The sequence below is a fragment of the Balaenoptera borealis genome (assembly GCF_965194805.1).
Source record: "Balaenoptera borealis genome assembly, chromosome: 12".
Classification (NCBI taxonomy): Eukaryota; Metazoa; Chordata; class Mammalia; order Artiodactyla; family Balaenopteridae; genus Balaenoptera; species Balaenoptera borealis.
The window spans coordinates 40140503-40153826 of record NC_138869.1 but is presented as its reverse complement, the minus strand read 5'-3'; the positions used below and the strand labels follow the sequence as shown (position 1 = coordinate 40153826).

Genomic DNA, 13324 nt, shown 5'->3' with positions numbered 1-13324 from the left:
TAGCGAGGGCACGGGGCGGGGCCTCGGGCCGACCGGGTTTGTGGGAGACATCCGCTTCCGGGGCCGCGGCCATCGCGACCCTCGGCTCGACAGGTCCGCAGAACTGTGCGCAGGAGCTGACCACGGCCCCTACTATCCCTGAGTCCCGGCCGCCTTCGCTCCGCCGCCCGCCTCCTGAGCCAGTCATGTTGGAGCATCTGAGCTCCCTGCCCACGCAAATGGTGAGGGCGCTGCCCGCCTTGGCCCCAAGATTCCTACACGCCGCTCGCGAGCCTGGCAGCTCCGCAACCCTTGTCCGAGACCCCCCCCGGTGCACCGCGGTTCCTACCCCGGATGGCTATTTTCTTCCCCGAAATGAATCTCCTGGGTCCCCTTCTCTCTTCCCGCGCGAGGATGCCGCAGCCCGGGTTCCGTGAGGATGCTTTAATTCCCCCGGGAAACCCAGAATGTCATTCCTTTAAGTTCTTGGGGAAGCCCCATATATCGGGATCGCCCTGTGCCAAAGCTGTGAGGCCAGGGCAGGAATGTACCTCTTCGGTGGTAGAACCAATTCCTGCTTTGCTCTCCTTCACCTCTAGGATTACAAGGGCCAGAAGCTAGCTGAACAGATGTTTCAGGGCATTATTCTTTTTTCTGCAGTAAGTATTGGTTTTGCATAATCTTCTCTCCCCACCCCCACCCCACCCCCAGCTTGACTGTATTTAATATACTTTCTTTGTCTCTAGATAGTTGGATTTATCTACGGGTACGTGGCTGAACAGTTCGGGTGGACTGTCTATATAGTTATGGCGGGATTTGCTTTTTCGTGTTTGGTAAGAAATTTATGGGTGCTTGGATGTTAGTGGCAACTTAGGTTTTCTGAATTGGGTTGTTTTGGTTGGCCCTAGTAGTGAGAACCGGCACCATCGTTTCCCTCATCCTTCCCTTGCTATCATTGGAAAAGTAAATGCCAAATAGCATCAGATGAGGTTAAGTTACATAAAGCTCATTTCTTTTGGCAGGCGATCCAAGCAGTAATCTTAAAGTCAGACTAGACCTTAAGACCTTACAGTCTTCATATTGCTCCCTCCTCACCTTTCTTTTAGCTCTTAAAGCCATGTGTAAACAGTGAGGCTTGTTCTCACTTAACAGTATCTTGTCTGGGTGGTGGCACACAGTTTTCATAGGAATGTCAGTTTCATTTTTTTTAACCTTTAGCATAGGAGTCATTTGGCAACCAGGCATTATACATAATGCTCTTTTAAACTTTTAATGGCCATAATTGATGCATTTTCTCTGTTGTGACCCAGCTGACACTTCCTCCGTGGCCCATTTATCGCCGGCACCCCCTCAAGTGGTTACCTGTTCAAGACTCAGGCACAGAAGACAAGAAACCAGGGGAAAGAAAAATTAAGAGACATGCTAAAAATAATTGATTGGGGTTTTCATGATTGAGCTTTACTACTGCAGCTGCTTTTGTTTCGTGTGACATGAGTTAAATTGTTTTCATATCCAAAACATGAGCTAAAAACACCTATGCTCAGCTGTGTACAGATTTTGTTCTCTCTATATTTCACTTCTCTGTTGGGTTTTGATTTATAAATATTTTAGACCTTCTCTTCACAATCTTCCTCTGAAATGGAGAACAGAAAACACAAGTATGCAAAGTTTCTTTCAGGTCTACAAAATAATGAAGAATAAAAGCCTCATAAATGATAATACAATTTAACTATCAAAGTTTTATAATTCATTATGAGTCGTCAGGCTGTTTTAATGTTTTCAAATAAAACTCACAGTGCAACTGAATGTCTAAAGAGTCTTTTGTTTATTGTTCTGCAAGCATGACTACTAGTAAAAGCCAAAATTAGAAGTTCGTGGTTCTGAAAGTGTAAGAACCATTTCTATTTTCTGAAGCTACAAGTTCCTAACATACTTTTTTTTTTTTTTAACAACAGCAAGCACCTATAAAAAAACTTTTGCTTTATACATTTAACATCTTATTCAATGCATGATTCATATGGGATATCTTACAGCTATGAAATTTACCACAAATGTAAATTTGTGGTAAAGTAGTATCTTGGTACCACTAAAATAAGCCTATTGCTATTTCCACCCTATTATGGGTGGAAACCCATAAAACTGTAAATTCCTTTAAAATTTTCCAGAGGGCCGAAGAGAAAAATGTTCCAAAGGCCTTGTGGGAGGGATGGGAGTGGAAGGGTTATTACAGGTAATATTCTGTTTCTCAATACCAGGATATAGGACTTCCAAACTATGAGTTTAAAAAAAAGGGAGCAAAGACCTTAATATAGCAAAAGTCAGGAAAGGATTCTAAAAAAGGGGAAGAAAAATAAAAGATGGCAGAAACAAGAACAAGCATATCAATAAGTATAATAAATGTGAATATAAAGTTAAGAGGTCCCAATAGGGTTAAAAATCACGTCACCTCGTTCTCAAAATGACACCCCAAGGTTGAAAACAGGAGCAAGGATATATTAGGCAGATGCAACCAAAAAGGAGTGGTAATAGTGAAAAAGAAATATTTAATATCAGAAAGCATTAAATGGGGCAAAGAGCAACATTTCATAGCTGTAAGATGTCACTTATGAATCATGCATTGAATAAGATGTTAAATGTGTAAAGCAAAGATTCTTACATATACCGGAATTTGGCAAAGCTGCACTCTTGGTAGGAGACCAACACTCTACCTTTCAGATTTTGATAGATCAAGGCAATTAATATGAAGACTTTTGCACTTGTTCCACGTACCTGGAACATCTTCCTTCGGATATACATGACTTGTCCTCTCCTTTCATTCAGGTTAGGTGACATTCAGATGTCACTGTAAAGAAGCATTTCCTACTACCCTGTCAAAGTATGGGTATGCCCCATCATTCTGTGTCTACTTCCATGGCATTTAATATATCTCAGTATATATTTGTTAATTGTCCTCCCTAGAATATAAGCTCCATGGGAACAGGAACCTCATTTTGCTCAGTGCTGTTTGCCTAGTACCTACAACAGTACATGACACATTATAGGCACTCAGTATTTACTGAATGAATGATACAGAGCTGTGCTGTCCAATATGGTACTACTAGTCATGTGTGTCTAAGTTTAATTAAAAATTGAGTTCCATTGCAAGAGCTCATCAGTGCAGATGTAGAACATTTCCAATATTTAGTAGAGAAGTGATTCTGCCTATGCATGAGAATTCACCTTTACTGAATGCACATAGGGCCATTCCAATGATGGATCATGTACTGAACTACAGGGAAAAACGACTCCAAGAAATAGGGGTTGTACAGGTCATATTCATTAACACTGCAGTGTAGCTGGAGCAAGGAGACAGAATTTCCTTGGCCTTCCAAAGATATGGAAATTTAGACACTTTTAAAAGAAAAAATCATGGAAATCTAAAAAAAAAAAAAAAAGGTTCTGAAAAACCGAGGTGCAGGACAGGAATAAAGATGCAGATGTAGAGAATGGACTTGAGGACACGGGGAGGGGGAAGGGTAAGCTGGGACGAAGTGAGAGAGTGGCATGGACATATATACACTACTGAATGTAAAATAGATGGCTAGTGGGAAGTAGCCACATAGCACAGGGAGATCAGTTCAGTGCTTTGTGACCACCTAGAGGGGTGGGATAGGGAGGGAGGGAGGGAGACGCAAGAGGGAAGAGATATGGGAACATATGTATATGTGTAACTGAATCACTTTGTTATAAAGCAGAAACTAACACACCATTGTAAAGCAGTTATACTCCAATAAAGATGTTAAAAAAATAAATAAGAATATTCAGTAAATGAAAAAAAATAAAAGAAAATCAAAACCAGATTTACTATTTAGAAACTAACCTCAAAAAAAAAAAAAAGTCTCAAATGTGGCCAAAGATATGTTGAGAGGGAAATTTATAGTCTTAAAAATGTGTTTTATAATTAAATAAGAAAGCTGAAAAATGATTAAGCACCCAAGAAAAAAGCACCACAAAATAACCAAAGAACAGTAGGATAAAAACTGAATGTTTAAACAAAAATACACAGAATGGTAATAAAAAAGGTATGGAGGAGATTTTTTTTATTCTAAGAAAATAATATGTATAACTTTATATCAATAAGTTAGAAAACTTTAGTAGAACTGATGACTTTCCAGAAAGATGTGGATTTCTAAAACATGCAAGAAATGGTAAATAGCTCAGGAAGACCAACCGTTTGCCAAAAATTTGTCCTCAGCTGAGCACTAGGACTAGATGGTTTTAGAGTTGAGTTGTTAAAAACCCTTCAAAATAAAGAAATTTCAGAAATTAGGCCATGAACCCGGGCCTAGCACCTGGCACATAGTAAAAACTAAATAAAAGTCTTTTATGTGGACTAGAAAGGGAACATTTTATTATTTTATGTGTGTGTATAATTTTCATAAAAAGTAAGACATATTTTTAACTGTAAAAAATGAAAATATTTCTGGAGTCATATTCATGTTTAGAGTCCCTCAAATGCAGAAGTTAAAATTTACTAATCAAAACTTTTATTTTATAAAAACTATTTGCTAGATGGGTATTGCCCCTTATTAAACAACTAATAAAATATGTGATATACAATTATACATTTAAAACATGGGAAGACAATATCTTGATGTATAAGAAGACAAATTTCAGGAGACAAATATGTCCAACATAACTAAAAGGATCTGGACTTTACTTAAAAACTGCTGAATTAGAAAAGGAATTAGCGTTTAAGGAATGTTTTTGCTGATGGAAAAATAAATCTTAAAAAGAAAAAGAAAAAAAAAGCCAGTATGTAAAAACATATTGATTTATTAGCCCAAAATAACTCCTAGTTTCAATTCTTGTATACCCTGAATGAGGTCCATATTAAATGGAAATAAAATGTTAAACATCCATCAATATGCAAAAAAAGGAATTCAATGCTCAAGTACTATATATAATGCCATATCTTTAAATCTACTCCCAGAATTATAAAAAAAATAATTTATCAACTTCTACTTAAGGTTATTAACAGTAAAAAGTAGTATCACTGGATATATGTCATTTATTTCTCCTATTGCTTTAGTCACTATAGTATAATATAAAACTTCCAATCCAGTATGTTATATCCCTGTATTCAAGCTAATAAGTACCTTAAAAAAAAATAGTTCTAGATATCAAGTTGGTTTAAGGCTCAGTAAACAGTAACCAAATAAACATCGTACAACAGATTTTCCCTCATAAAGAGAATAAGATAGCCAAAGGTTTTTTTCTTTTGTAATAAGCTTGCTTCATATTACTCTGTCCAATTTTTTTCTAGTAAAAAAAGGCCCAACAAAATATAAGGATGGTGAATGGCCTCCAGTCATTATTATAGGTTTATTTGTTTTTGTTTAAGCCAAAAACCTTTGAAAATGGTTTCATTCTGGCAGCAGATTAGGTAAATTATCAAAATTTTACATTATCTTCAAAAAATTTTAACTGGCGAGCTTTCACATTGTAAGTCACATATTTTTCACCCATGTGCTCCCGCAAAAGTACCTATTTGGGAAACATAAAAAAAAAAAAAAAATCAGTATATAGTAGAAAAAAATATTTCCGTAACCTTAAAAGGGCTATTCTAAGCATGACACCAAGAGCAGAAACCTTATGGGAGAATACTAATAGTTCTGTTTACATAAAAATTTTAAATGTCAAGATACCAAAAAATAGTCATAAGAAATTAAAGAGCAAACAATAAACTAAGGAAAATATTTGCTACATGCCAAAGAATTAATACCATTAATATATAAAGAGCTCTTAAAATCAATAAAACACAGCAATATTAAAATATTAGATTGTAAAGCAACTATACTCCAATAAAAATTAAAAAAAAAAAAGCCACCAAACACCTGTTATCCTTATCAGAAACCTAGACATTCCATTGCATATCACACACATGAAATGGAGAAAATAAATTAATTGAAGGCAAAAAAACCAGAATATTAGAATTGATAAAACAAAATCAATCCCATAGATAACTCAGTAAAGGCATTTACAAAATAATACAACCAATTAACATAAAATTCAAACTGACTAGTAATCAAAAAAAAAAAAAACTATTTGATACTCAAAGTATGTCTGTTGAAAGAAATGCCTGAAATTGAAATAACATTTAATAATATGTTAAACAGATGTCATGCACTTCCTGATACAATGAACTGAGAAGGACACAACATCACCTCGGTGGTATTCCTACCAAAAATGCATAATCTGGATCTATTCATGAGGAAACATCAAACACACACAATCTGAGGGGCATGTTATAAAACACATGGCCTATACTCTTCAAAAACGTCAAGGTCATGAAAAACAAAGACTCAGTAACTGTTCCAGATTAAAGGAGACATAACAACTAAATCTAAAATGTAATCCTGGGGCTTCCCTGGTGGCACAGTGGTTAAGAATCCTCTTGCCAATACAGGGGACACAGGTTCAAGCCCTGGTCCGGGAAGATCCCACATGCCGCGGAGCAACTAAGCCCATGTGCCACAAGTACTGAAGCTGCACTCTAGAGCCTGCAAGCCACAACTACTGAAGACTGCGCCTAGAGCCCATGCTCCGCAACAAAAGAAGCCACCACAATGAGAAGCCCACACACCACAACGGAGAATAGCCCCCGCTCACTGAAACTAGAGAAAGCCTGCGCACAGCAACAAAGACCCCATGCAGCCAAAAATAAATAAATAAAATAAATAAATTTTAAAATAAAAATAAAATGTAATCCTAATTGGTTCCACATCCAGCATGACAGCGTGAGAAGCTCTGCAGACCCCTCTTCAGTGAAACTGGTGAAAATATTTAAAAAACCAACCATTTAAAGTCTCTGGAAATGGTCATAAGGGCATATAGCAAATAGGGACCCTTTTTTTTTTTCAAGAAAATCTACTAAAACTCAGTTAAAAACAGTAAAGCTACTAAGAACAATGAGGGTCAGTGAATTGAATTAAAATGAAATGTCTCCCTCCCCACTCCAGCTCAGTGAGACAAAAACTTCACTACACTGGTGAAGTCAAGAAACTTCTTTCCCCCTAACTCCTAGTTGGAAGGCTATCTTCCTGGGAGGGGCAGGACATCGGCATATTTCATCCTGCCCCCAATACCTGATGGTGACAGTAAGCTTTGGGAGAGTGTAGCCAAGAGGTGGTAGCTTCTTTTTTATGCCTAGCTCAGACATGTAGGATAGAGGCTCTATCTTGGGCACAGGGCCACTGAAAATACAGGGACCCTAATCACCTTTGCCCTAGACCATAAAGTGAAGTTTGCATGCTGGGTGAAGCATGCCAAGAAGACCAGATGCTACTGCCTCTCACCCCCTCTGAGCTTCCTAAGTGGGGGTATCACTCAGAGACACGCAAGCTACTGTTCCCACTCCCAGCTCCCGAGCTGTGCTCCCAGATTTTGCCTGGGGGTAGAAGCAAGACATAAAATAAGCACCAAGTCTTTAATGAACCGACTTCATTTGGAACAGAGTGTGGAGAATTCAAGCCTAAGGGTGCTCTCAAAAACTGGAGGTAGTGGTGAAAGGCAACTGGGAGCAGATTAGTACTAGGTGCATTGGATATATAGGCTAAACTGTACGCCAGCTACTTTAAAAGAACCAAGAAGCTGGAGGGGCCCTGGGTTCAGAACAAATCTCAAACACTAAGCTTGGGAACTACCTCTTCAAAGGAGCTCAGCTTTGATTGGATCAGCCTATGGAGCAATATAGCCCCAGGGCATTACTGAGAACAATAAAAGCGATCAGCTGGCAACCAAAAAACATCTGGGTGAGGTCTGGGACAGGCAGCATCAAGAGAGCTCTGCCAGCGACTTCCCTGATGGTCCGGTGGGTAAGACTCCATGCTTCCAAGGCAGGGGGTCTGGGTTTGATCCCCGGGGTCGGGGAACTAGATCCTGCATGTGTGCCGCAACTAAGAATTCTCATGCCGCCAACTAAGAAGTCCGCATGCCACAACTAAGAAGTCCGCATGCTGCAACTAAGACCCAGTGCAGCCAAAATAAATAACTAACTAAATAAAGAGAGCTCTGCCAAACCCACTGTCATTCCAAGGTAGTTGTGAACATACCCAAGGCTGTACCCTAGGGGCAACATCAGAGGCTTTACATTGTGGGGACCAGGGTAAGGGGTTCATAGACTTTACTAATATAATCCAGCCAATCACTAAACAAATAAACAAGCAAATAACAATAACAACCCCCCACCACTGGAGGCCAATACTCAGACTTGTAACCATTTATTATCTAAAATGTCTAGTTTCCAACAAAAAGTTACGAGACATGCAAAGAAATAGAATAGTATGACACATACACTAGAATAAGCAGGCAAGAGAAACTGCCTGTGAGAGCAACCAGATGTTGGATTTAACAGACAAAAACATCAAAGTAGGTATTATGAGCATGTTCACAGAACTAAAGGAAACCATGATTACAGAAGTAAAGAAAGGTATGATGACAATGTCACATCAAACAGAGAATACTGAGGAAGAGAAAGAAGGCATTAAAAAACCAAATGGAAGTTCTGGAGTTGAAAAGTGCAATAACAAATGAAAAAATTCACCTGGGAGACTAAACAGTATATTTTAACTGGCATAGAGAATAAGTGAGCTTGGAGATAGATCAACAGAGATTATGCAATCCAAAGAACAGAGAGAAAAGAAAATGAAGAAAAATGAACAGTTTCAGAGAAATGTAAGACACCATTAAGCACAACAGCACATGTATAATGGGAGTACCAGAAGAAGAGGAGAGAGAAAAGAAGCAGAAAAAATATTTGAAGAATATTGGCTGAAAACTTCCCAAATTTTAAAAAAACAATCTACACATCCAGGAATCTCAATGAACTCTAAGCAGGATCATCTCAAAGAGATCCACACATGGACACATTAAAGTAAAAGTCCTGATGCTGTAATGTATACAGAAGTCAAAATGTAAGGTTGTACACATGCAACTTATATAATGTTATAAACCAATGTTATCTCAATAAGAAAAAATAAATTTAAAAAAATAATAAAAAGCAATATTCCAACAACGACAACAAAGTAAAAGTGCTGAAAGCCAAAGGCAAGGAGAAAATCTTGAAAGCAGCAAGAGAAAAATGACTCAGTGCTTACAAGAGAACCCCAATAACATTAACAGCTGACTTACCATAAACAATGAAGGCCAGAAGGCAGTGGGATAACATATTCAAAGTACTCAAAGAAAAAACTGTCAACTAAGAATCGCATATCCAGTAAGGCTATCTTTCAAAAATGAAGGCAAGGGCTTCCCTGGTGGTGCAGTGGTTGAGAATCTGCCTGCCAATGCAGGGCACACAGGTTCGAGCCCTGGCCTGGGAAGATCCCACATGCCGCGGAGCAACTAGGCCCGTGAGCCACAATTACTGAGCCTGCGCATCTGGAGCCTGTGCTCCGCAACAAGAGAGGCCGCGATAGTGAGAGGCCCGCGCACCGCGATGAAGAGTGGCCCCCGCTTGCCGCAACTAGAGGAAGCCCTCGCAAAGAAACGAAGACCCAACACAGCCAAAAATAAATATAAAAAAAAAAATAATAATAAATAAATTAATTAATTAACTAAAAAAAAAAAAAAATGAAGGCAAAATAAAGATATTCCCAGATAAGCATAAACAGAATTTGTGACTAGCAGACTTGCCTTGCAAGAACTACTAAAGGAAGCTCATCTGGCTGAAAGCAAGAGACCCCAGGCAATAATTCCAATTTACATGAAAACACGAAAAGCACTGATGAAGGTAATTATGTAAATAAAAACAATATAAATACAAATTGCTTCTCCTTTTCTTCTCTGAACTGATTTTAAAAGCATTGTATAATACAATATGTATAGAAGATGGTGGAGGAGGAAGAAGCACCAGGAATCTATCTCCTCACATGGACAAAAATTGCACTGGCAGAATCTGCCAGATGTAACTATTTTGGAACTCTGGAGTCTCTTAAAGGCTTGAAACATTCAGAGGAAGGCTTGGATGGTAAATTTTGGTTAATTCCAGTCAATTTCAGCTCTTAGCACCCCCCTACCTAGAGGCAGGTAGCTGTCCAACATTCCTGGAGCAGCCTGTAGATAGCTTATAGGAGCCAGGGTAGGGTAGGCAATAAGAATCTTGTCTTCCAAGTACTAGGGATCTCTGTACTGACAGCTGATTGCTGCTTCTCATCACAGAGGGACAGACACAGAGGCAGGCAACCACTGTTGCAACGCTCATTAACATTGTTACAAACACCATAGTCTCCAGCTGAAGCAACTTCCAAGGGGTTTAAAGGGACTAACATAGGTATTGTGGGAGTCCCAGAAGAAGAGAGAAAGAGGAAGTGAAATTATTTAAAGAAATAATAGCCAGAAACTTCCCAAGTTTGATGAAAGACATGAATATAAACATCAAAGAATCTCAACAAACTCCAAGTAGGATGAACACAAAGAGTTCACATTCAGACACATTATAATCAAACTGTCAAATGCCAAAGACAAGCTTGAAAGCAACAAGAAAGGAGCAACTCTTCACGTGCAAGGGATTCCTCAGTAAGATAATAAGCAGATTTCTTATCAGAAACTTTGGAAGCCAAAAGGCAGTGGGATGATATTTTCAAAGTGAAAGAAACTGTCAACCAAGAATCCTGTATCTGGCAAAAATGTCCTGCAAAAGTGAAAGAAAAAAGAAGGAAATCTTACCATCTGCAACAACATGGATGGACCTTGAAGGTATTATGCTAAGTGAAATAAGTCAGAAAGAGAAAGCCAAATACTGTATGAACTCAGTTACATGCAGAATCTGAAAAAAACCAAACTCATAGAAAGAGACACAGACTGGTGGTTGCCAGAGGTGGGGAGTGGGGGTGAAGGAAATGGGTAAAGGTGGTAAAAACATAGAAACTTCTGGTGAGTTTTGGGGGTATAATATACAGCATGGTAACTATAGTTAATTGTACTCTATTGTACATTTGGAAGTTGCTAATAGTAGATCTTAAAAGTTCTCATCACAAGAAAAAAAAATTTATGACAGATGATAGATGCTAACTAAACTTATTGTGGTAATCATTTCAAAGTATATACATATATCAAATCATTATGTTGTATACCTTAAACTAAGACAGTGTTACATATCAATTATTTCTCAATAAAACTGGGTGGGGGAGAACTTAAGACATTCCCAGATAAATGATGAAGAAGTTTATTACCACTAGACCTGCCCTGCAAGAAATACCAAAGGAAGTCATGCAGGTAGATATGAAAGCATACTAGACAATAACACAAAGCTGTATGAAGAAATAAAGGTCTCAGTAAAGGTAAATACATGGGCAATTATCAAAGCTAGTATTATAACAATGGTTTGTAATTCCATTTTTTATTTTCTACATGATTTAAGACACTAATACACTAAAAAAAAATTTAGTCTAAAAAGTTATTAGTCTAGTACTAATGTAACTTTGGTTTGTTCCACATTTTGTTTTCTTCAAAATTTAAGAGACTAATGCATTAAAAAAAAAAAACCAATTACTAGTTTATGTTTTTCGTTACACAATACATAAAGATGTAATTCTGTGACATCAATAACCAAAAGGGGTGAAGACAGAGCTTTAAAGCAGCAGATTTTTTAAGTTAAGCTGGTATAAATTCAGATTTGAGTATTAAAACTAGGATGTTAAATGTAATCTCCATGGTAACCTCAAAGAAAATAGTTATAGAATATACACTAAAGGAAATGAAAAGGGAATTAAAATGTTTCACTACAAAAAAAAAAGAAGTACTAAACATAAAAGAGGGCAGTAATACAGGGTATTAGGGACAGAAAAAGCTATAAAGCATATAGAAAACAAACAGCAAAATAATGGAAGTTCCTCCTTATCAGTAATTGCTTGAGTGTAAACGAATTAAACTCTCCAATCACAAAGATGGAAATTGGCAGAATTGTTAACAAAACTATGCTTTCTGGGGCTTCCCTGGTGGTGCAGTGGTTAAGAATCCGCCTGCCAATGCAGGGGACACGGTTCAAGTCCTGGTCCGGGCAGATCCCACATGCCGCGGAGCAACAAAGCCCGTGTGCCACAACTACTGAGCCGGGGCTCTAGAGCCTGTGAGCCACAACTACTGAGCCCGTGTGCCACAACTACTGAAGCCCGTGCGCCTAAAGCCCGTGCTCCACAACAAGAGAAGCCACCGCAATGAGAAGCCCACATACCTCAACGAAGAGCAACCCCCACTCGTCGCAACTAGAGAAAGCCCGCGCATAGCAACGAAGACCCAATGCAGCCAAAAATATAATTAATTAATTAATTTTTAAAAAAACTATATGCTTTCTACAAGAGACTTTAGATCCAAAACAGATTGAAAGTGAAAGGATTGAAAAAGATATCCCATGCAAATAGTAACCAAAAGAGAGCAGGGGTGACTATACTAATATCAGACAAAACAGACTTGAAGACAAAAAAGGTTACAAGACACAATAACATTATACATTAACAAAAGGATCAATACGGCAGGAAGATATAATAATTATAAACATTTATGCACCTAATAACAGATCATCAAAATATTTGACGCTAAATTTGACAGAATTAAAGGAAAAAATAGACAGTTCTACAAATAATAGTTGGAAACTTCACACTCTCAATAACGGATAGGACAACCAGACAGAAGATATGAAAACAGAGGAGTTGAACAATGCAAAAACTAACTAGATCTAACAGACATATAGGGAACACTCTACCCAACAATAATAGGATACACATCCTTCTCAAGTGCACATGAAACATTTTCCAGAAGAGATATATATATTAGGCCACAAACTAAGTCTCAATAGATTAAACAGAACATAGAAAGTATCTTCTCTGACCACAACAGGATGAAGTTAGAAATCAATGACAGAAGGAAACTAGAATATTCACACATTTATGGAAATTAAATAACACACTCCAATGCACCAAAGAAGAAATCACAAGGGAAATTTAAGATATTGAGAGACAAATGAAAATGAGAACAACATACCAAAACTTATGAGATGCAGCAAAAGCAGTGCTAAGGGGGTAATTTATAGCTCTAAATGCTTATGTTAAAAAAGAAAAAAGATTTTGGGACTTCCCTGGTAGTCCAGTGGCTAAGACTCTGCACTCCCAATGCAGGGGGCCTGGGTTCAATCCCTGGTCAGGGAACTAGATCTCACATGTTGCAACTAAGAGTTCACATGCCGCAACTAAAGATCCCGCATGCCACAAGGAAGATCCCACATGTGGCAGTGAATATCCCACCGTGTCGCAACTAAGACCTGACACAACCAAATAAATAAATAAATATTTTTTTTTAAAAAAGAAAA

General features: G+C 38.1%; 2 protein-coding genes across 8 annotated transcripts in view; one reads left to right on the top strand and one right to left on the bottom strand.

The window, feature by feature from the left end:
• Positions 1 to 14: 14 nt before the first annotated feature.
• SPCS1 (signal peptidase complex subunit 1) lies at positions 15 to 1785 on the top strand. Its single transcript, XM_082348262.1, has 4 exons — positions 15 to 221; positions 579 to 638; positions 726 to 812; positions 1290 to 1785. The coding sequence occupies exons 1-4, from the start codon at positions 186 to 188 to the stop codon at positions 1413 to 1415; spliced, it is 309 nt and encodes a 102-aa protein (XP_082204388.1). The 5' UTR covers positions 15 to 185; the 3' UTR covers positions 1416 to 1785.
• Positions 1786 to 3938: 2153 nt separating this feature from the next.
• NEK4 (NIMA related kinase 4) overlaps positions 3939 to 13324 on the bottom strand; it is a 53240-nt gene continuing 43854 nt past the window's right edge. For 2 of the 7 annotated variants that reach the window (XM_082348192.1, XM_082348195.1), the window contains one exon: positions 3980 to 5505. In XM_082348192.1, the coding sequence (XP_082204318.1) occupies positions 5413 to 5505 (93 nt within the window). In that variant the 3' untranslated portion in view covers positions 3980 to 5412. Of the gene's footprint in view, positions 5506 to 13324 lie in introns of all 7 variants that reach the window. The other 5 variants (XM_082348194.1, XM_082348197.1, XM_082348196.1 and 2 more) reach the window with 5 other exon arrangements.

Bases quoted from the DNA above. Each gene is read 5' to 3' on its own strand.
- SPCS1 (XM_082348262.1), top strand. From the start codon at position 186: ATGTTGGAGCATCTGAGCTCCCTGCCCACGCAAATG. The intron at 639-725 runs GTAAGTATTGGT...CTTTGTCTCTAG, and splicing joins GCATTATTCTTTTTTCTGCA to ATAGTTGGATTTATCTACGG. The intron at 813-1,289 runs GTAAGAAATTTA...GTTGTGACCCAG, and splicing joins GATTTGCTTTTTCGTGTTTG to CTGACACTTCCTCCGTGGCC.